General features: G+C 37.0%; 1 protein-coding gene across 1 annotated transcript; it reads left to right on the top strand.

The window, feature by feature from the left end:
* The first annotated feature begins 1,865 nt into the window (after nt 1–1,865).
* Nucleotides 1,866–24,775, top strand: LOC144968806 (uncharacterized). Its single transcript, XM_078907511.1, has 6 exons — nt 1,866–2,101; nt 12,093–12,350; nt 14,208–14,429; nt 20,333–20,554; nt 22,184–22,252; nt 23,098–24,775. Exons 1-6 carry the CDS (start codon nt 2,038–2,040, stop codon nt 23,301–23,303), a joined length of 1,041 nt encoding a protein of 346 aa, XP_078763637.1. The 5' UTR covers nt 1,866–2,037; the 3' UTR covers nt 23,304–24,775.
* Nucleotides 24,776–25,144: the final 369 nt, after the last annotated feature.

Raw genomic sequence — 25,144 nt, 5'->3', positions numbered from 1 at the left:
GGTAGATATATATATAATATAGCGAGAATGGGAGTGAGAGGAGGGGGGTAGAGGAATAGAGATAGATAGATAGATAGATAGATAGATAGAGAGAGAGAGAGAGAGAGAGAGAGAGAGAGAGAGAGAGAGAGGGAGAGAGAGAGAGAGGGAGAGAGAGAGAAACAGGGGGGGGGGCACACAAAATTAAATAAATGTACTCACATTCCTCAATTGTGTGTGTGTGTGTGTGTGTGTGTGTGTGTGAGAGAGAGAATAAGTAGGAGTGAAATATCTGTTCAATGTTATCGTTATTATATAACGTCATAACAAGTGTAACTAAATGACAAATTGCCATATTTATGTACAATAAAGATCTATTATTATTATTATTATTATTATTATTATTATTATTATTATTATTATTATTATTATTATTATTATTATTATTATTATTATTATTATTATTATTATTATTATTATTATTATTATTATTATTATTATTATTATATAATAATAATAATATAATATTATATATAATTAATAATAATTAATAATAATAATAATAATAATAATAATATATAATAATATAATAATAATAATATATAATAATAATAATAATAATAATAATAATTAATAATAATATAATAATAATATCTGTGATTTTAAAATTTATTTTGGGGTTGGGTGGGTCGGGGATAGATAGACAGATAGGTAGGTAGATATATAGAATATGGCGAGAATGGGAGAGAGAGGGGGGGGGTAGGGGGAGTAGTAGAAGATAGAGATAGATAGATAGATAGAGATAGAAGAGAGAAGAAGAGAGAGAGAGAGAGAGAGAGAGAGAGAGAGAAGGGGGGGGGGGCACACAAAATTAACTAAATGTACTCACATTCCTCAATTGTGAGAGAGAGAGAGAGAGAGAGAGAGAGAGAGAGAGAGAAGAGAGAGAGAGAGAGAGAGAGAGAGAGAGAGAGAGAGAGAGAGAGAGAGAGAGAGAGAGAGAGACCTGAAGGAATGTAACTAAATGACAAATTGCCATATTGATGGACAATAAAGATCTATCATTATTATAATAATCTATGATTTTAAAATTCATTTTGGGGTTGGGTGGGTTGGGGATAGATAGATATATATATTGGTAGGTAGATAGGTAGATATAATATAGCGAGAGAGAGGGGGGGGGGGGGGGGGGGGAAGAGGGATAGAGGCAGATAGATAGATAGATAGATAGATAAAGAGAGAGAGAGAGAGAGAGAGAGAGAGAGAGAGAGAGAGAGAGAGAGAGAGAAGAGAGAAACAAGGGGGGGGGGCACACAAAATTAAAAAATGTACAACTCAGCGTCTTCCATGTTCAACTCAATCTCTAAAATATCTCAGATCTTATTAGTACTAGCCTACTATAGATCTAGAAATCTCAAGTGTCACTGATGGTTGTCTATAACATGTGGGAACAGATCTCCACTCAATACTAAAATTAAAAAGACTAAATTTCAACAAAGAGTCACTGATGGTTGTCTACAACACATGGCCCAATAAAAATAATAACTAAACAAAGGGTACACACGCACGTGCCCAGTTTAATTAGACCTCCCCTCCCTCCCTCCCCCTCTAGTCTAGCCAGGCGAAACCGGCGGCCATCCAAGGAGCGTGTTGCTAACACGCGCTAACAAATCACTAGGCAAGTGTGGTGTGTGCCACGCGAACGGCGAGTTGTCCCTTCTAGTCGTAGCTCCTCTTTCTAGGCCCCTATTACAGTTGCGCTGTGCTACAACAGCCGGCCACCTCGCCTCGTCGCGCTCAATTAAGCCCGTATAATCTCTTCCGGTTAACATGTATTCAGTCCACTGGTGGACGGAAAACACAGTTCCGTGTAAAATTCGCTTCTTGTCTTCACGAGAATACCGTCCCGTCCACCACCAGGAATAGAACTTCCGCATTGATGTAAACATTGAAATAGGGTAAAGAGTTGAAGAAACACAACGATTGTTAAAGTGTCAAGTGACAACCTGTCACTTTGATATTTCTATTTTAACATTTCTTTCAACCTGAAAAATAAGAATGAATTCATATTTTCTTAAAATTCTATTTGTGGTTTGGATCATGCGTGATAGAACAATAAATGGTAAGTCAAGTGAGAATAAGACGAGTGATCTGAGTAGACCAGGGTTCTGGTCTGACTAAGACTAAGACTAAAGATATCTAGATACTTAGAGTTAGAGTCTTATCGCTGTGATTATCCCCAGTCACCTGTCTGGGGATAATGAAAATTCGTTATCCCCAGACACATATTTGAAACGAAGTGACTATATTCTCAGCTCACCCCCGGGATGAGAATAAAACATCGATCGAGCTCTCACCCGACTCACCCTCGGGATGAGAAGAGTAGGGAGTTTAATAGAAATTCTAAATGTACCTCACACACTTGAAACCAATGTCATATGAAAGAGCTGGCAACACAGATTACAAAACAGTTTGAATTTTGTTTGTATCTTGATTAGAAATGTAGTTACGGCAGTTCAAAGTCTGAAATTTCAGACCGATTTTTACCCAAAATGACCATTGCAAAGTTGTGACCGAAATTGCGTGATGTTAATAAAAAATGGTTTAAAACAGTCAATATGGAGTTCTTATCATATATTGTATACCAAAATGTTCGTCTTATCGAGGACAATGCATTTACATTAATAAAGAGGAAGATAAACATTTCAAATTAACACATTATTACATAATATGACGCAAATGTTACATAATCAAAAACTCGGCTAGACGTAAGAAACAATTTGCTCTATCACTTTTGGATTTATCCCCAATATCTCACTGAAACAATTGCAAATAATCCCCTCTTCTAATTAATACATAGAGAATAAAAAAGGGTTTGAGAGTATTTAAATGAAAAGATATAAACATGTTGTGTAATGACATAATGAGTTTATATTTACCTATGGCAATTTAATTGCATATATAAATAAAATGGTAGATTGAAAAAGTTCAAATAAATTGAAACAGATTCCCTATTATACCTAATTAGAAGGAAAGTTCTGGCTTTTAATACTTTAAAAAATTCTGCTGAACCACTTTGGGTTTATTGCTATTACATCATTTGAACTGACAATTAATATTTTATCCCCCACCCCTCCCCTTCTCTCTCAATGTATGGGGGTGTCAAAACTAATAGAACTTCTTACCATAATAATTATTAAGGCTAAGGCCTTTAGAATATGGATACAAATGATAAACACATCTAAACATATGGGAAAGAAACTTGATGACTTGATGGCAAAGTAAAATAAAATTAAATTAAAGCAATTGGTATTTTTAAAATATCGATATTATTAATATCGGATTTCACAAAGAGAAGAAATATACGAACTTTTGAAACAAAAACTATAAAAAAATGCCTATAAATAAAGTTGGAAAGTATGTATGCAAAATAAAAACATAGCAAATAATAGTACTGAAAATATTATGGACTAAATTTAACATAATACATAACTAAATTTAAAATATCGATATGAATATCGATATCGTCCAGCAGCCATGATGAGAAGATAATATAAACAAGGCATTTCGGCGCAGAGTTAAAAGGTGTCTGCGCATCGATATAGAGCCCTGAAATTTGGCATGAATAAAGTTTAGATGTTATTCTAAAAACAAGCGTTTAAATTTTAAAAACACACGCGGTAAATAAAAAAATAAATGCATTTGAAAATTACCAAATTTTAACTTCATATAACTTCTGGAATTATTAATGGATTTTTCCTTAATTGGCACCATTTAAAAGGAAATTGAAAGACGGAAATAATGATATCAAAATATCTGCGATATTCCTCTTTACAACGAAGTTATGCATCTTTAATTGAACCCCCCAAAACGCGAACGGCAATTTTCGGTCACAACTTTCCTATGGGCGAGTTGGGTCAAAATTTGACTGCCACTGCTGCTGCTTACTAAACTGCCTAAGAAGAGGTCCTCGCCACTTCTCGCTATTCTCACCCCTGTTAACCAACAGGTAGGGAGGGTAGGTAGCCTAGCCTAGCCGCCACCCCTTCTCGCTATTCTCATCCCGTATTACTATTACCTAACCAACAGCCAGGGTACTACTACTACTAATAATAATAATAATGATGATGACGACGATGATAATAATAATAATAAGAAGAAGAATAAACTTTATCTCATATGAAACTTGGCAATCTTGTAGATTTTTCAATTCTAAGTCTATTTCTATGGTCAAATATGCGTTATCTTGATAAATTTCTGGTATAGAAGGAACAAAATTGACGTCACCCAGCTCTTTGTTACTGTTTTTAGCTGTCATTTTTATAATATGGTCTCACCGAATTGTGTTAATCAACATTTAACATTACACAAGGTTTCGTGCCTTGATAACTTGATAACATGCGTGCAAGCAACTGGACCTCAAAAAGCCTGCAAGTCGACTTATGACCAGACATATAATCTGAAAAAGCCTGCAAGATTCATCTAGTCTTCATAATAGTAGTCCACAATTGTTGTATGTTTAATCCAAAGGTTGTAATGCAGTAATTTGTTAAGTTTCTTGTCACAAGTTGCACAATTAAAAAAAAAAAATCAATCAAATCCAAATCGCAAAAAGCCGGCGACGTTTTTTTCAGTAATCCAATCGGCCGGCTGTAGCCGGCATTCTTGCACCCATGTGATATATTATATCTGACTGGTAGATGTTATGAGTTTTTTTTTAAACTACACGCATAGCATCAATATTTGAAAGATATGGTTGTTGATATTGGAAAAATTAACGACAGAGTGTTAAGAAAGAGAGATATAAATTGAGACAGGGGAGAGAAAGAAAGAGAAGGGGGGGGGGGAGAGAGACGAAATAGAAAGTGGAGGAGAAAGAGAAGAAGAAAATACCAGCAAATTAAAATAGAGAAAGACAGGGATAAAGAGAGGGGGGGATGGGGAGAGGGCGAGAGAGATATGAAATATTGAGTGGACAAGAGAAAGGAAATACAAACAATATAAAAGATGTAGAGAAATAGAGTTTGGGGTAGGGGGAGGGAGAGAGCGAAAAAACAAGTTAAAATACCTAAGGTAGGGAGAAATTGAGACAGCTAAGTCAACACAAAATAATAATATGTCCATAAAAGGAAAAGTCCAATACTTAGAAATTGGGCGAATCCGTTTCGCTTAGAGAGAGAGAGAGAGAGAGAGAGAGAGAGAGAATAGCGAGAGGGTGGGGGGGGGGGTGCTAAGCTGACCCTACACAGGGATGAGAATAGCGAGAAGGGACGGGGGCTAGGCTACCCTCCCTACCTGTTGGTTAACAGGGATGAGAATAGCGAGAGGATGGGGGGGGAGGGTGGGGGGGGGGGGGGGGCTAAGCTGACCCTACACAGGGATGAGAATAGTAATAGCGAGAAGGGACAGCGGCTAGGCTAGGCTACCCTCCCTACATGTTGGTTAACAGGGATAAGAATAGCGAGAGGATGGGGGGGGGGGTGCTAAGCTGACCCTACACAGGGATGAGAATAGCGAGAAGGGACAGCGGCTAGGCGAGGCTACCCTTCCTACCTGTTGGTTAACAGGGATGAGAATAGCGAGAAGGGGCGGGGCTGCATGTTCACCCTCCTTACGTCCATTACCACTAAAAGTAGTCACGAGAGAGATGATGATGATCAGGTGAGAGTAGTGAGGAAGGGGGGGGGGCTGTTAAGCTGACCCTACACGGGGATGAGAATAGAGAGAAGGGACGGCGGCTAAGCTAGGCTACCCTCCCTACCTGTTAGTTACAGGGGTGAGAATAGCGAGATGGGGCAACTACCTCTATTCTCATCCCGGGGGTGAGAGCTCGATCGCTTTTCTATGTTCATCCCGGGGGTGAGAATAGAGGCAGCCTATTTGAAACTCCGCTCTTTTAAACAATTATCCACATTCCAGAATATGGAATGTTTGCGAATGCACATAGAAATAAGGAAAGTTAATAAAATATCTATAAAAACATAGAATTAACCAACATTAAATCAGTTGTTACTACATATACACAATATGCGTCGACTTCGAAGTGGGTGTGGGGAAGATTTTATGCCACTGATTATTGTGATAGGTTTATATTTATGTTGTTGTTGTAAGTGTAAGTATTTACATGAGCAGCAGTTAAGAATTCTTATTCAGGTCAATTATTTCCTGGATATTAATTTCAAATCAAGGAATAAACTAGACATGGCATGGGTAGCCTCCTTAAAGGCACAAGACCTGAACCACCGCTCTCTGACTAGTGAAAAATGGTCAAGAAGAGCGAGAGAAGAAAAAAATGGTGACATTATGAAGCTACATACCTGGGAAGAATATGTATTACAAATTGCTTCCGTCATCTGCAGTGCAGTCAATGATAGATAGATTTTACAACAAATGATGTGAGCTTATGCCTAAACCCATAAAGGAAGAGGGGTAATTATTGGCGAAATGTTAAAAATTATGTTTAAAGCAAGCTCACAAGACTGCTAGGAAACCATTGAAGACAGAGTTGAAAAGATGGAATTAGAAGAGGCAACAAAGTGCACTTCGAAGACAGAAAAAAAAAAATAATAATAATAATAATTTATAACTGAATGTAATCCTGATCAGTCCTGCCAGCATCATTGCAGATTTCGTCTTTAGTGCAGTGTTATGTGTAAAAAACAGACACAAACTTTAAGAAGAAAGGTCAATCAAGAAGCCTCCAACTCTGTCATGACTCATATCTGTTGCTATGTACAAAAAGACAAACCCCAGACTATGGAAAGAAACAACAAAGTATGTATGACTGTCTGTATCAACTGAGCAGAATAGCAACGAGTCGATGCCACCACTGTCAACAGGGCAGTGACAGTGATGAAGGGGTTCAATTCCAAAGAAAATGCCAGAGAAGCTCAGCCTGATGATACTGGGCTGGAACCAAAGCCTGAAGGAGAAGGGGTAGAGGTGACACTTTCACCTCCCCATCAAAGGGTAGAGGTTTCACCTCCCCACCAAGAAACTTCTCACATCATGATGACTCGAGGGCACAAGGGACTACAAGAGACACCTGGAGCAGACAGGGAGCCTGATGTTACCCCAAGCAATCACAGGTTTGATGACAGCTAAAAAAGTGCCCTGAACCCCTCGGAACCACAGGCTTGATTTGATGATACCTGGTGTAAGCCCCCCTGAACCCAGAGACCTGATGATACCAGGGATGGTACCCCTCGGAATCACAGGCGAGGAAGGGAGAGAGCTACCCAGAGGCCCATCTGATAATGGCTTAAGAACTCGACCCAACCTGATGGAACCAGAATAAGCCAAGATGTGAGAAAGAGCCCATGAGGGTACCACGACGACCATGTGGGCCAGGAAATCATGGTAGTGGTACTCCTATGAACTGATAACATGAACACATGGGTGATTACCTCAAGCAGGCGAGGGAGGGAATTGTGTATATACATCAGAAGGTATTTTACTACCTCGATCAGGTGAGTCAGAAGCATAAGCTTCAAAACGATGATGGATATCACCTTGTGACAGGACCTGTATTATAGACATTAACATGGATTGGTAACTGACATGGTTCCAACTATGCTTGTTTTATTTCTGACATTATCCCTGGTCATTGTCATCTGCATTGTTTTAATGAAAAAAAAATGGGATATATATATCCAGCCATTTACAAGTGCAGCAAGCAACCACTGATATTGCCTTACAATTTTGATTGCTTATATCCCCAATGAAATTTAAAATATTACATCCCTCCTAACAAGTTATCTTTTATAAATTTTGGTCCAACTTTAATAAGTACTATGTTCTGATATGGATCTTTTTAAGTAATGTTTTGGGACGAGACAAACTTATGCAAACATGAGATCTTCCCACTTTTAATCTACATCGGGTATAACTTCAGGAGGGAAAGCATTTTAGGAGGGGGAGTAATGTGGGGAAGATTTTATGCCACTGATTATTGTGATAGGTTTATGTTGTTGTTGTTGTAAGTGTTTGTTGTGATATGACTGTCGTGTCTCGATCAAGCTGTTGTGAGTAATCTTCATGTTGTGTTTGTTCACTGTCTCCCGCGTAAACGTGACATCATCGTGTCTATCCTATAAAAGCTCGCGACACCCTTCATTCTTTTCTCTTCGACACCAAGCCTGATTCTTATTACTTTGCATTCGTTGTTGTATCTTTCAAAGATCCAAGCCGCCATACTTTTGGTATGTTTTAAGAATTAGACTGTACCGGGACGATTCCCGATGTGCTTTTAGAGCATTTTTAACCGCCCATATATGTCCTTTACATATATGGAGAACGCCCACTTCGGTGGAGACTTTTTCTGAACTTTTTCCTTTATTTTGCACATCGTGAACGAGATTGGGAAATCCGTTCACGACATGGGTGTCATGGCCGAATGGTTTAGTGGTCTGCCCTGGCCCTGGAAGTTTTACCAGAATCGACGTTGCGGGTTCTCAAATCCTGGTTCCGCCACTTTTTTTTTTTTTTTTTTTTACATTCCGTCTTCTTTTTACAGAACGGTGCAAGGGATAAATGTCCCATCCATCCTCCCCTCACCTCTTTTAAAAAAAAAATAATAATAATAATAATTATGTACTTTATTCATCCAAAAGGAAATTTTTGTATTTGTACAGACGTATAAAATGCCGACAATGATACATACATAAACATAATATACGTAAATATAATGTGGTAAAGTAAAATTTGGTAATAGGTATATATATATAGTGTAATAATATTTTAGGCTGTAAGAATAATTACATAGTGTAAATTAAGGGACATACAGATTATAAAAGTGTAAAGATATAAATATCTAGAAAAGGTGTATTGATGTCAACATATAAGAAAAAAAATATCAGTAAAAAGCTAAGAATTAGTTACAGTATAATACTATTGTAAATTGACTGAGAAAAATTACATTGTATAAATTACATTACAACTCTCTCTCTCTCTCTCTCTCTCTCTCTCTCTCTCTCTCTCTCTCTCTCTCTCTCTCTCTCTCTCTCTCTCTCTCTCTCTCTCTCTTTCTCTCAGCCAGGTGGAGGGTGACATGTCCGCTGGTTCCCAGATTGTCTCTGACACCGTAAACTTTTTATTTTCGGTTTTCATTTGGTACTCATCCACACCCTATATTTCTCATCATTATTGATACAAGTGCCTACTTCACACTTTTTCAGAGGTTTATATTGTAACATTACATAGAACAATACACACACACACATACACACACACATACACACACACACACACACACACATGTGCATAAATACAAGGTGTGTTTCAGAATTAAGTTTTCCTCTTCCATAACTTTACTAATATAAGCAACCTAAAACTACCACAATTTGAGACAATATGACGTCATATCTAAGAAATCTCGATGACAAATTTCCAGTATATTAGTTGTCGTGTCATAGAGCTGTGACGTGGCAAGTTTATTGTAGGTTTACTCCTTGTCCAAGTGTAATCAAAGGAAAATTGCAGAGCAAAACATTGACACAACCTTCTCGCGCTACGATGTTCGGGTTGTCATCAAATTTTCAACTTTTCTCGGAAAGTCTGCTGTCGAAATACACAGAGACCTTTTTTAAAGTGTTGGAGCACAGTGCTCCTTCAATTCAAACTGCCAGAAGGTGGGTCATGGCTATTGAAGATAATAGATCTGACATGGATAAGGCCCACAGAAAACAAGAAGAGAAGAAAGTGATGCACATCGGGGTTTTTTTCGATACACAGGACATGATGGTGATTTGCCTGTCCCACCCGGATAAACTGTTAACAGAAACCATTACAGATTTGTTCTTAAATACAAATTAAGACCAGAGATGCGAAAGAAAAAAAAGGATCACCTTTGCTTGAACGAGGTGTCATTGTGCATCATGACAATGCACCTGTTTACAAGGCAAGAGTTGTGAATGAGCTTATCGAGGGATAATTCTGGGAATTGTTGGAACACCCACCCCACCCTATTCACCTGATCCTGCACATGCAACTTCCATCTCCTCCTTAAGGGGGGGGGGGGGGGGGCAACATTAAAAATAATGAAATTTGACCCAGTTCGCTAAAATTAGATTTTAGTGGGATGTTGTCATGTGACCATTTGTCTGCATAAAAATTTGCATGAGAACTTCATCTTCAGTTTTTTTCTACTCAAGATAACGTATTTTGAGACCAATGGTATGGTTAAATCCATGCCCATTTTTAGTTTCAGTGGAAAGGAATGACTGATTTCATGAAAGAGTTTCAAATAGTCTTTATAACTAGGTACGGCAAACTGCCGCTAATGCGCTCTGGCGGACAATTTTCGATGTGTTTTACATCAAGTTTACTTCGTTGTATTCCATTAAATATCAAAATGACAAGGATGAAATTTATATCAATCGAAAGCTTATTCAAATCCCTTTAAAATGGTGTCTTAATGATTTATCTGCTTTTTTTTTAAAGATAATTTAAGTGGGTTTTGAAACAAGTCACTAATCGGCTCGCCCGCTGATGGAAAAAACGAACTTCTCACGATCTGTCATCTTGAAGAGCTTGGAGAATTCGGGCCATGGGTGGTATCGGATCAGTAATTGGTTTGAAATGTGCACAAGATCTTGACGTTTAGATCAATACCAAATAACTAAGTTCAGGCAAAAATATATCAATGAAAAGTAAAAACTCTCCTCTCTCCAACAACCAATCACTTTGTTCTTGATTATGTCATATGGTCACAATCCAATCAGAGAGCGAGAAATCTGCATGAGGAGAGTTTTTCCCTAAACTAGTTTACTTTGACTTTTAAATGCGTTTTTGTCAAAACTACAATTTTCGTCACTAAAAACCTAACTCCTCCCTCTATTTTCAATCAATCTTCTTCAAACTTTCTCAAATGAGTGTAATACAAAACGCAGGACCTTCAGAAGCCGGATTTTTGAAAAATAATAAATTTTATGAGAAATTTGCAATTATGTACCTTTGATCTTAATTTTTAAAGATTCTAATTAAAAAATTAATTTAAAAAATCGGACTTCTAGAGCCTCTTTGTTTTCCTTTTGTCTACCTGTGGCCAATATATTATGGCAATCTGTTGATAAACAAAAAAAGCATTTTGACTTTTAAATGCTTGTTATTTATTTTCCATAGCAACTGGCAACTTTTTTCGAAAAAAGTTGTATGCGATCGTCCTTCCCAAACATATACATTATGACTGTGCACAGAAATGCAGGATATTTCATCAAATAAAATAAATGACCCTTTAAATGACCCCCCTCCCCTTAAGGTGAAAGAAATGCTGCGAGGTCAACGATTTGGACCACTGGGTGGGGTTCCTGACCTCCCATAGTGGGCTGGGAGGTAGTTGCTGTGTCTTCTATCCTCCTATATCTGATTTCCAACTTGCTTTCTGTCTTAGTCAACTTGCTTTCTGTCTTAGTCTTGGAATGAGATTACTTGGTTTTGTCCAGGCCCTGGCTGGATACTCTAGCTGGGAGGGAGACAGTCAAATGTATAGCTAGAGTTTTGGGAGATGATATTTTTTTCCTTGATCATCATCTCTCTGTATTATGTTTTGCTTACGTGTTATATATGGTTTGTAAACATTTGGGTGTATTCCTCTTAGTGGAGCCCTGTGCTTGTGTCTGGGTGAGACATTTAGGTGATCTCAAACTAAGTACTTTGATAGTGTGCTCTTGGAATCTACATCTGTTTCCTATTTGAACTAATTCCCCTTTGTCTTACCTTTTCTTGGGTGCTTTAATTGTAATTCTAGAACTTTTCACAATCCCATTTTCTTCCTTTTTACTAGCGCTGATATGACCTTAATGAATGTGTTGCAAGCGCCGTAAAACCCTTAAAACCAACTAAACTTAACGAAGACGAGGACCAGACTCAAGAGGTGGTGAGGATTGCAATCATGGCCTTGGACAAACAGCCACTGGTCACCGCTGGGTACACTGAATTCCATTTGCGGAACTTAACGGTTCTTATTTTGAATAGGTAATTGAATATCATTTGATACCAAATGCAAGGTTATTCATAATATTATGTGAGTACAGCATGACAGGGGAATTTAATTCTGAAACATATATCATATTTAAACTGTGTGACTCTTATTTTGTCTTATTTATTTTTACAAGGGGACATCATTCTTCAAAGCGATCTTCACTGTGGGTCAAATATGAATCCAAGAGAGGAGCGAGTGGCAGATGTTTCTCAATTTAACGTTTACTCTCACATTGGAAAGGATTATTATTACCCTGCCAGAGACTGTGTGGTCATTCTCATTGGACAAGAGTACTATCAATGGGAGATTGAAATACAAAGCATTGACATTGATAGTCAGAAATGCAAGCATTCTGAGCCATGCTGTAATGATTACCTCAAAATATTCAATGGTTTGTAAATCTTTTATGTATATTATTAGATTAGGAGAAAAAAAAATGTTGCTTTTACGACTGTTTCAATGCTTCCTGCATGTCTTCAGTTGGCAAGATCTGTACTTTGAAAGATCGATTACATCTCTCAATGTTCATCATTTCTTATAAACTTTTCTATCCTTGAAGATGTAGATCCCTCTAACAACATTTAGAAGATTTGTCTTCACTAAAAGATGAACAACTGAAAAAAGCTCATCCTTTTCTCTATTTTGCTCATTGGTTAAAAATATACAGATATTCTGTGAAAGCTAAAAATATCCCTGCACCAATGTATTCCTCAAATCTTCAATCAGAGAGTTAAAAGCTTGTTCATTATATAAAAATCATATAATGGCATTATTTTTTTTTTTTTTCAAAGTATTTAACTTTTAACTAGGTCTCCTAAATTATTGCTTATTTATTATTTATTAAAAAAAAATTTTATTCTCTATTGTCTTCTGGCACTTTTCTACTCACTTCATATCTTGTTGTTACCAACATAAGTGCCTGCTCCACTCACTTTTCTGAATTAAAAATTCACCCCATACACCGGAGCATACTCAATGTCTCAATCGTTTCTATGTTATATGTTTGTGATGAGAATATTGGCTATTAAGCTTAACTGCTGGTCAACATTACTTCGCGATGGTGGTGAACGAATCGGCGGTCTCAAGAAGTGGGTGAGAGAGGGATCTAGAAATGACTTTGAGTTTGAAACGAATATTTATTGTGTTCGTGGATAGCTCACACGGTAGAGCCACGCTCTCACCTGCCAGGCAGAGTTGTCGTACCAATAAGGTCGCAGGTTCAAAACCCCACCACCGCCGCGGAAAAAAATTTTTTATTCTCTATTGTCTTCTGGCACTTTTCTACTCACTTCATATCTTGTTGTTACCAACATAAGTGCCTGCTCCACTCACTTTTCTGAATTAAAAATTCACCCCATACACCGGAGCATACTCAATGTCTCAATCGTTTCTATGTTATATGTTTGTGATGAGAATATTGGCTATTAAGCTTAACTGCTGGTCAACATTACTTCGCGATGGTGGTGAACGAATCGGCGGTCTCAAGAAGTGGGTGAGAGAGGGATCTAGAAATGACTTTGAGTTTGAAACGAATATTTATTGTGTTCGTGGATAGCTCACACGGTAGAGCCACGCTCTCACCTGCCAGGCGGAGTTGTCGTACCAATAAGGTCGCAGGTTCAAAACCCCACCACCGCCGCGGAAAAAATTTTTTTTTATTCTCTATTGTCTTCTGGCACTTTTCTACTCACTTCATATCTTCTAAATTATTGCTGTTCAGCAGGTGAATTTTTATTCACAAATCAACAAAAATGAAGTCTTTTTGAACAGTCTCTCTTTTTCTTGAATTTAAGTTATTGCTGAGAAACTTATACCACTAAAATTAGCAACCTTTGAAGATTATAATCTCACAATTTGGCCCTGCTTGTTTCACGACAATGCGCCATCTATGTAAACAAAGCCTATTTCCTTCTTCCCCTAAACAAGATTTATTTCTCTTCACAAATCATCAAAAGATGAGGTTTCTTTGAAACTTTAAAAATCCATAACTTTTTTATTTATTTTCCGATTTTGATGAATAAAGTGTTGTTTTCCCTGGTTTGGGAAGTCGCATGTAATTTAATTTTTGCTATTTGTATATTAAGAAATTTTAGTTTGTGACACCTAATTTAACAGGCGACTTTTTTTTTTCTACACCAGAAAAGCGTTCGGTAATCTGAATCAAAATTTGGATTTGTCTTTAGAACATTCTAGGTAGTATTACCATAAAGTTTATATGTTTATTTTTATCATACTATATTTCTACCAGCCTTCACTGTGGATAATGCTCGTTTGTTTCCATCCATTCCTTGGCATGGCCTCTGTGGTGAAGGCATTCCAAGGAGACCGGTCCTCACTTCCACCCAAAACTACATCACCATCCAATTTAATGCTGACCATATCTATGACAACAAGAGAGGCTTCCAGCTAGCACTCCGCCAGTATCCAAGGAAGAGTGCTGGCAATGATTTTTACGGCACTGGATTTGGAGGTCAGTGAAGCTTTTTTTATTTTGCTACTCAGGAGGCAGATGCAATACAAGTAATGCCGCAATGTGTTTTCCTCTTTTTATAAACTTATTTGACCATGTGGGCATTTTAAAAAAAATTTTAATTCTTGATTCCCGATGAATTTGATATGAGGTCTTTTGCTAAAGACATCATCTTTGAGTACAAAAATGTAGTCAAGGAGGGAAGCTCATATTAATATAAGTGATGATAATCTTCCTCGAATCCGCGAAATTCCAGGATTTTTAAATTTTCTCAGAAAGTTTCTGCTGATTTTGCCGTGTCAAACATTTTCCTCTGATTAAAGCCCAGGTCAAGTGGTGGATCCGTGAAAAAATCACCATCATGTCTTGTGTCATATTTTGACACCTGTGGTCAGTTGCATGAATTTTGGTGACACTCAGTCTAGACAAACTGGCGCCAGATGTCAAGGCAGAAAGGAAGGGGTTAGGGAAGGGGGTAAATGTGTCTAGATTTGACTTGTAAGTAGGTCAAGAGTGGTCGTACAGTTATAGGTCAGCTTTTTAAAAGAAAATTATTATAACTTCCCACTAATTAGAAAAAAATTAAACTTCTGGTGTTGATGGTGGAAAGGTTGGACTGGCTCACCCAGTTCTAGGGGGGCGGATGACCCAACTAAGTTTGAGAACCACTGTGATACAGTCAGACAATAGGGTAGTAGTGGCAGTGTTGTAATGCCGTGGGAGTGAATGGATTCAATCACGGGTTTTACTAAGGCATTCCAGACTGTAACCACGTTCAAGTGAGATAGATTGAGACAACGAAGTGACAGTTTAGTACTACTAATAGTAGCATGGCCATGTGTCAGAAATAGAAGTAGGGAGTTGATTTCATGAGCAAAGAGCACACACCACAGTCAAATCCAGAGATACCATCGTCTACCCAATTCCTAGTCCATCCACTCCAGAGTAGTAAAGACGATCAGCCAACAGAGGCCAGGATGTATAATAATGAAGGCTTTATTCAAGAACAATGGGATAGTTCATTCTTTTTTTCTTTTTATTTAAAACCCAGGCCAGCTTATCTTATAACCATTTTAATTAGTGTCATTTGTATCAGTTAGATTTAATTCCAATATTTAGATGTTGGGACGGCGGGTGACTTCTGTCCTTCCATGCCACCACAACATTCTTTTATTCTTGTTATTTATTTATTTATTTATTTATCTTTTATTGAATTCATTGTTTATACATACGTACGCCTCCATACACATACATATTACATGCATATCTTTTTCTTTTTTTAAAAAATTATTATTTTTTATATATTGGGTGGTCAAATCTGTGGGGGGTGGGGGTATTAGGAGGGGAGTATTGAGACAGCATGGGTAGTGTTATGGGGGTACAATTGGAATACCTATGTTCATGGCATTTACAAAATATTGTGCATGGAAGCTGCGCAGCAACACAGCCACATTATGATGATCCACAAAGTTGTTCATCCGCATTGAATAGTCTCTAACAAATCGGGTGGTTCACTCGGTGTGTTGCTTGGCACTGTGGTTGGAACTTGGTTGCTGATAACTTCATCCATCGTAAATCTGGGGGAGTTTTTAGAAAACTGATACCAATTGATGTCTGGATGTGCGCTCTTTTGGTGTTCTCACTGAATGCTTCTGAGGTAGGGGGTATAGTATTCAAGTCAGGGACCTTTTTAATGATTTTTTCCCCGCTTTCTTCAGCCAAACTTTGTACCTCGCTCCAGTCATAGTTACTTCATCGTTATGCAGTTATGAAGAATGTGGCTTCTTTGATAACATCTTCAAAGCTGACACTGGTGTTTTCAAGCTTGTCCAATTTGTGTCCCGTATGAAGAACTTTGATGACTGTGTTTTTTCCTATACCATACAGTTTAGCCACAGTATCACAGCCAGATAGTACATATGCTGCAAGAAGATAAGGCGCAATTTCTTGATTTCTCGAGACCATTTTCCCAATGTCAACAAGTCTACGATCCCCACTTGTAGCTTCCTTCATCATCGAGCAGTGGCTGGAGTACAAGTCAAGCTTGTGGTAGAAATGAACTAAGAGCACAAAAACATCTGTATTGTTACTAACCACCTTAACAACATTGGTCAGTGAAGCAGCATGCATTGCTTTTTGCATCATAATGACATCCGTTTCCTTGTGTGTCGTCTCCAAGTCTGTCCTTGTTGAGACTTTTCCATTTTTAATTTGGAGAGGAGCATTTTCATGTCCTGTGATAACGAGACGCTTTTCATGTGGTTGAACTACAGCCCTGGACATTAATTCCGTACAGAGTATGGTAATCGACTGTGTTTTGTTCTCAGTTCAGGCAAGAATTGACACTTGAGCAGGCCAAAGAGTGTGTAATGTACATTGGCGTACCGTTCAAACTTTTATGCTGCGACTTTGCCGAGTAGCACTTTTGATGCTGAAATCATGGTTTCTGTCAAAGACATGGTGCCATGGTGCACGTCACTTCTGTCCATTTTTGGCAATAAGAGTGTCCAAAAACTATTGACATAGTCCTGGGTGGTTCCTTTGGATGGCCAGTTTGCACAATAAAGTCACGATCTCAGGATGTTGTCCCCCACGAGCAGAGACAGTTTCTTGCAGATTTCTCTTCAGAGCAGCTTTTGTAGTAGTAGTAGTACACATTTACTCCTTTGCCACTGAATGAAGATGTTGGCAATGGTGCCAGTTCATATTTAAAGAGAGACTCCATGTCAAAATCTCGGCAAGCCATTAATCCCATAGCGTGAGAATAAATCAAAACTTGTGTCGCATATTGGACCACGGTCACTTTGAATTGATTTTTTTTCCGGCTGCCGTTGTTGTCACTTTGGTAGAAAGTGCTTTATATAATCCATTGGGCCATGTTTTCTCAAATTCTTTCATCTCCGTGGTAGCGATGCTGACATAATTGTCTACATTGACAGATTGAGGGTTTACTTTTCCATCAGCGATGCTCACGATGCAATCAGGATGCGCAGCAGTTATGCATATCCAGAAAATCATTTTTGGAACTCTCAGTCACATCAAAGTCCTACTTTAATTGGCTTTATCTTCCAATGTTTCAAGAAGTTCATCATAGCTTCTTATTCCTTGGCAAATGTCGTGTAACACTTCCTCAACCAGCACCCTCAGAGCACAGACGTTTTGGGGAAAGTTTTTTCCATTGAGCATGCGTCTGTCACCACCGAATGCAGCTCCCAAAACTTCCTCCAGACCACTATGTGACATCAAATTCTTGACACACACAACATAGCTCAACAAAATGTGGAAACTTCTCGGGATGCGTCCAAAGACAGGCATGCCTACCATCCCGAAATTTCCGGATTTGTCTGGGAAATTTGTGAAATATAATGGCTGTCCGGGAAAATACAGAGGTTTACTTTTTGTCCTGGATATAAAAATAATTCTACCATTATACTACCGTCACATAATCATTCCTACCATCACTACAACAACTACCACCACATCATCATCCTTACTATCACGACTTCAAAAACAATTACCACCACCATATCATCATCCCTACTACAACTAATACTACAACTACTACCACATCATCATTCCTACCACCATTACAGTAATGTAAATTCTCAGTCAATTAACTGAAATCAGTCAATTTGTCAAATTCAAATATTTAAAAAAAGGAAAGAAAGAAATAAATAAATAAAAAAAGAAAGAATTCACAAATCGTAGTCCATGACCGTAAAGTAATTAGGAGTGTTCCACAGCGCTACGCATAGCTCATGGGGACCGTTTATATTAACGATGTATATATTGCCTAGACTAAGCGACGCTTTTTATAAAAGGCGTGTCTGAACACTTCCCTGGGTATTTTCACACATCATTCGTTAAATTATTTTTTCACTTTCCAAACCCGTCGTGATCCCAACTGTAGCCAATATTAACTGAGCCACCGAGCGATAAATTTCACTGTTTCATCTAAGCCAAAATTGACCACATTTACCTGGCGAGTCTCAAAACTATGATAAAGTAAATTGCGAATGCTGGAAGTCCGTTATGTAGACACCTTCAAATCGAAAGTTAGGATAGATTGCTACAAGCACATTTCGATTGCCTCACGTTGTAAACAAACTGGTTGACCGTTTCTTCACTGATTGAGTACCTGATTATAAGGAACAATGGTAAGTAGCTTAATTAATTCCCGTGCAAATCAGGACGTTTTCTGCCATTGTTTTGCTCAAGCCCAAGCGAGCTTGCTGTTTTGTGGCGATTTACCTTCATTTCGATTCTTTGAATTTTCCGCTACTCCTGCCGAAGTTTCTTCTTGATAATTCACCTCTACTTAATAATTCAGTGTATTGGCCTGAAGTCATATTTATTTAAGTTTTTTTTCTTCTGTCATTTACTGATTGAAAATCAAGTTTGCTCATTGCTACATTATTCTAATGTTCTCGCAATGGCTGAGCTGTTCGTGGATCGCAGTTCAGACTTGTCGAGCATCGATAAAGATGTGAGGAATAAATTCAATTGGTCATGGCACTAGAAGTTAAAGATGATAATGGTGATTATTTTTCTGACTATGTCAAAAAAATTCCAGAGGCAGGAATATGACTTTGATGAAGTCATCTTTACCTATATGAATGACATGCTTATTTAGCATTCCTTCTACATCAAATTATGACAGTCATACTTCCAGTAAGAAATTAACACCCACTATATTAATATATTTTATTTATCACTCTGCTCTCCAATGATGCCCTTATTTTTTAAAAAATAATTGAATCTTCAGTTTGTCGAAGAGTTTCAGTCAATTTTTATAGAGCTCATTTACAGGTCTAATTACTACAACAGCTCATCACCCCGACCACCACACTATTACAACAACTCATCATCCCTACCATCACTACAACAACTACCACGATACTGCAACTACTGCTACCACATCATCTTCACTACCACAACCATCACCCCTACCACCACTACTATAACCATCTCCACCACCAGATCATCAGCCTATAATTCGGAAATTGGTTTGCTATTCTCTCTCTCAATGGTTGGAGAAAAATATCATTTTTGTGGTCAGTCATTCTCACCAGTGGTCGTGTTATCTTGATGAGTTATCCAAGTAATATGATATTATTATTTAAACAGTGAGTGAGGATTCACTTTTGTTGCAAGAAGATTAGTAACTACACATACGTATAATAACCTTTAGCACCATTGTAACCATATTATTCTCTTGATATCAGACGTTTGACTGTCTTTTAAGACATTACTGTTGCGCAAAATATTGTTCCTAAAATTTGAGGTTTTTTCCTTAAAATGTCCCTGAAATTTGAAATTATGGTAGGCCTGGCCTGCCTGTTATCCGAACCAGCAATACTACCACAACTGTCATCATTCCTACCACCACTACCACAACCACTACCACCACATCATCATCCCTACTACCACTACAAGAGGAAGGGTCATGTGATATAAATTTGTAGTCATAGATTGATGACTGATATCTGCTTGTAATATTAAATTTTGTAGGAAAAAAAACCAACAAACTTTTGACAAACAAATAAAAGGATACTCTCTATAAGGCAATATACACGAATGTAAATTTGATAGATTGTTTTAATTAGGGAGGTCACTCATAGACTCAGTTCATTGGAATGCCGCTTAAATGGAATATTTCTGCATGACGGTGCTGTTCCAATTATGTGGCTTGCATTATTTATTATTATTATTATTATTATTATTATTATTATTATTATTATTATTATTATTATTATTATTATTATTATTATTATTATTATTATTATTATTATTATTATTATTATCAGGATTATCATTAGTATTATTATTAGTATTTGTATTATCATCATCATAATCATCATCATCATGGGTTTGTTGTTTCATTTTGGACTTTTCTGATGCAGGTTGGAATGATGGAACTTTAAATGAACTACAAATCGAATGGAATGAGCAACAGCAGATTCCTGGTGACTACAAACCAGGAAAAGACCCAACCTTTGATCCCGATCCTAATGGTATTTCCTGCTATACCTGCTCAGATTGTAAGAGAGACTACTTTAAATCCTCGGACATGGGTGTGTCAAAGAGAGATGGATGTTACGTGTGCACAAAGGAATGGCTGCAAGGTATGAGAAATTAATCTTTGCAAGGACATCACTGTTTGCCGTTTGTGTTTCTTAACCAATTTGTTATTTTTGTTTTGTTTGATTTTAACAAAAAGGAACACTTCAAGTATAAACATGTGAATATTTTTTAAAAATGTTTATGTTATTTTAAATTTTTTTTTGAAAGTCATGAATGGAATATACTTTAATGATATTTTCCTTTACATTTCTTATTGCAAGTTGCAATTATCTTTCACTAAACATTGGTGAGGATTATTTCCTGATAACACATTTGCATCATAGTTGTATGGATGGCGTATCATGAGAAGTTCTGTTGACCATCCACTGCAGACAATATATCCTACATTATGTTTTTGCCAGCTAGTCAAAGTGAGGTACATTTCAATTAGTGTTTGCTGTTGACTGTAACAGGGACTTTAGAGAAAATGTTGATTACCTGTAGCGAGTACATTAGCTTTTCTAGTAGTTAATAAATTTGAAATTAAATATATATTACAAATCACTTCAGGTGTAATATTTTAGAAGTTGCACTTGAATTGTTTTATGAATATTATATTCATTTATCAAAAAGTTAAGCACTATTATTTCATGGTTTCTGTTTTCATGATATTAGTATATATTATATATATATAATAATTTTGATGTATATATATATAATGAGAAAAATCAACTCACATTTCGTCCAACAATACGGTCGTTTCAACATCAAGGCGCCTCTTCGGTTGTCAGTTGTGCAATCTCCATCAAATCAGATCGCACAACTGACAACTGAAGAGACGTCTCAGCATCGAAACGGCTGTATTGTTGGACGAAATGTAAGTTGATTTTACTCATTTTATAATGCTCTGAGTTGTGAATTTATTGAGCACTGTCTGACATCCATTAACAATAATAATAATATATATATATATATATATATATATATATATATATATATATATATATTATATATATATAATATAAAATTATTAAGGTCACTCACATTTTTTTCTTCCAATACCGGTATCCGAAGAAAAAATGTGAGTGACCTCATGTTACAATAATTGAGTGGAGGAAAATAAGACGATTTTACATTTTCAAAACCTATGCAATGTGGTGCTCTAATTATTTCATAGAATAAAAAGTTAATTAATCCATCATCATCATCATCATTATCATTGCCTTTTTCACCCTGGGTCAGGGTATAGGCCTCAGACAGTTTCCATCCTTCTCTATCCTGAGCTAGCGTTTTTAACTTGTTGCATGTCTTATCACTTCTCTGTATATCAGCTTCTTCCCACGACGCAATTCGAAGCTGCTTGTTTGGCGAAGACGTAAATTCTGTTGTTGCAGAAACTCTTCAGTCAACCAACCTAAAAAAAGGATTTGATTTGTCCGTCTGTGTTTCTGTAACAATGAGTTTTATGGAAGGGGTGTTAACCCTTCGACAACCCCCAACCTGGAGGACCGGGTGACTCAAAAAGGGGGAGTCACACACCATTATTCGCCTTTTACGACCCACTGGCTTGGCGTTGGGCTATTCTTGCACCCTTTCAGTTGAGGGACCCTGACACCACACAGGAGGTAATTAATTACATGTATAATATAAATCAATTTATTTTTCTTTTTTTTAAATTTCCTTTTGCACAGGTAGCTCCAAAGCTTTGAGAAATTGTCTGTCGAGGTCGATGTACCAAAGTAAATTGCTCACTATAAGAGGTAAAGAAAAATTTATAATTCCTTTTTAAAGATTCTACCAAGAAGTTTTGTTCACACTTGAGCTTTCTGGTCTTGTGGATTGAAGTTTACTTTTATTTTATTTTATTTTGCTGACACTTGTATGCTTGACTTTTTTTAAACTCCAGTCATTTGTCGTTTTTAGCTGATTCTTATGACTACATTGTCATGTTGATTTCAAAGATAATTTTTTGTTATTCCAGCTACTTAATGATTCTCGGCTCTGTGTTAACCAGATGAATGCTTGAATAGATGAAGCTTTATAAACTCTGTTATCAAAGTTAAGCTTAATGTTGAGGTTTGAATCTCCCATATAGGACTTTAATCAAAATTCTGCGTTTTTTCAATGACTAGTAACTGTAGAACTTTCTTAATGTGTATAAGTTTATGGGAAAACTTCCGTTATGTCATTTAAAGCCTTGTCACAAATTAGTGAACTTAATTTTGCACAAAGTGCCAGACTTTCAATTGATATTCAACTTCCATGTTAATGTCAAACAATTTGTCACTTGACATCGATCTTCAAATTTATGGTGCATAAAACAGGGGTGGGATTCTTCCTCTGATTCACCTAATTTCATCCTTGGATACTATGTTTTGTGTTTTTGATCCTCACAAGAGGACTTGGGCTGATAACAAAAATCTTTAGTCAGAACTGCTCTTTTTTGTCTCTTTAAGTCATGAGTTTTTCTCTCTCCATGAAATTTTCCTCTGAGATTGCCTTGGAAAATACCACCCCTGATAAATATATTCGGGGCAGCAAGGCTTCTTGTCTCTTGATTGATATATATTATTTTGATTGTTAATGTGTGGAATTTATCAAACAGATGTTTCAACTGGATCTGATGTTACGACTGATTTCCGTTCGTGCAAAGTGTTTACAAGAACATCTGCGTCAGTGTCAACGACCTATATAAACATGTGTGTCTGTGACTCCAACAATTGCAACTATGCAGGATTTTTACAACCCAGCTTTGTAACTGTTGTTTTGATACTATTTTTCATTACCATATTATTTCAAGTTCAATTTTAGTTTTTACATCAAAAAATCTTTCATCACCTTTTATGAAAATCACCCTGAGCAACTTATTAAAAAAAGATTTGTTATGTTTTTTTTTTTAAATTTAGTTGTAGATTTCAAGATGTCGAATGTAATACATGCAATGGCTAGCACAAGTGGTAGCCCTGAAAGGGTGTTTGAGAGAGAGAAGGGAGGGGGGAATACACATCAAATGGGTATCGTTTCCAATTCTTGTCATGATTTCCTTTGATCTTTTTCATTTTTAAACAAGCTACAACCCTCATATATTTTTTAAAATTCGTAATGTTATACATTTGTCATTAAAACTATAAATATTATAATATATTATTTTCATCACTATTAAATGTGTTATATGCAGCTAATGGTATGGTGTCTCGTGGCGTAACAAAATAAGCAAGACTGAGCATGGTCAGTGCTTCTGTGGACAAGAGTCTAAGAACCCTCTGGCCTCCATGTTGTATCTATTTGGGTAAGACAGTTTACATGCATTATCTCACTCATCTCAGGTAGTCCTTCAGAGCCATTAGGCCCATGGAGCCAGAGTTTATCCCACTTTCTATAGCATGAAAACAGGCAATAGTAATTGCTTTTTATCCTTTGGATAGGACGCTAGTCTATCACAAAGTAATTTCCACCAGATCTAACAGACCCAGCTACCCATTCACTGCTAGGTAGACAGGGGGATTAGGAAAAAAATCTCAACTGCACCCAGGATCAATCTCATTCCCTTTGTGTGTGAAAGGTGCTCTACCAACTGGGCTATTGGAACCCCCACTCACCTAAGGAGTGAATGATTATCTGACTGTCGGCAGTGATAGATATTGTATGAATGCTAGAACTGTTTGACATGGAATCTGGTTCCTTATGGGGTATTGATGGAGCTTTATAAAGCGCATTGACAGTGGTGAATCTGTAGAAATGCTTGAGTGTGTAAATGTTCATATTTATTTCAGATGATTTATTTTACTATCTCTATGTACTGTGCCTTTTTTATTTCACAATTTAAGAGAGACTTTTATTTTGTCTATGGATTGTTTTTCTTCTGTTCGTGAACACAGATATGTAAGAAAATATTGCATTGCATCAGCAATCCTTTTGAAGCGGGCAGTGAAGATTGCTTGTTCCCCTCTAAGTGGAATCAAAGCTTATCGCAGAGTACTATTGATATTTGATATTAAACCCAGGTGCCCAATCCCCTCTGGTTGGACAGGGAGGTTGGACTATATTACCATGCAATGCTTGCTGGGTCTATCTAGGTCCATTGTACGGATCTGAAATTATTAATGTTTAAGATAGTTTTTATGCTGCATGCTTGTTTTGTTCATAAATATCTCTATTTAAATGTACAAAACATTCCAGACCAGAACTTTTAAACATTCCGAATTTGTATCATTCCATTCTATTATTCTATGTTTACAATTTTGTACCACTTTTACAAGATTAAATGTTTGAATATGTTAAAAGATTTATTGCATTCCATATTTTAAATTTTTACACATATTTGGGGATCTCTGAATAGCTTTGAATTGATTCATATCGTGATGTGGGAGAGTCGTTTAGGTTTTGTTGGTATTCTGGCAGGTTCTGCATCACTGGGTGGCGTCTTTTGTCCTTCCATAGTGGGCAGGGAGGTCATTTACTGTGACTTTTATCCCGCTATAACTATTTTCCAATCTGCTTTCTTTTTTTTTTTGTCTTGGATTGAGATTTCTTGGTTTCGTCCTGGCCCTGGCTGGAGTCAGAGGGAAATCGTCAAATGTTTTGTTATAGTTTTAGGAAGTAGTGCTTTTTTCTCTGATTTGTATTGTTCTATCATTTTGTTTTGAATACAT

This window comes from Berghia stephanieae, chromosome 3 (genome assembly GCF_034508935.2).
Source record: "Berghia stephanieae isolate SIO BIC M18660-M18661 chromosome 3, UCSD_Bste_1.3, whole genome shotgun sequence".
In the NCBI taxonomy this organism is placed as follows: Eukaryota; Metazoa; Mollusca; class Gastropoda; order Nudibranchia; family Aeolidiidae; genus Berghia; species Berghia stephanieae.
The sequence above is the reverse complement of the archived record's forward strand: the minus strand, read 5'-3'. Positions and strand labels throughout refer to the sequence as shown.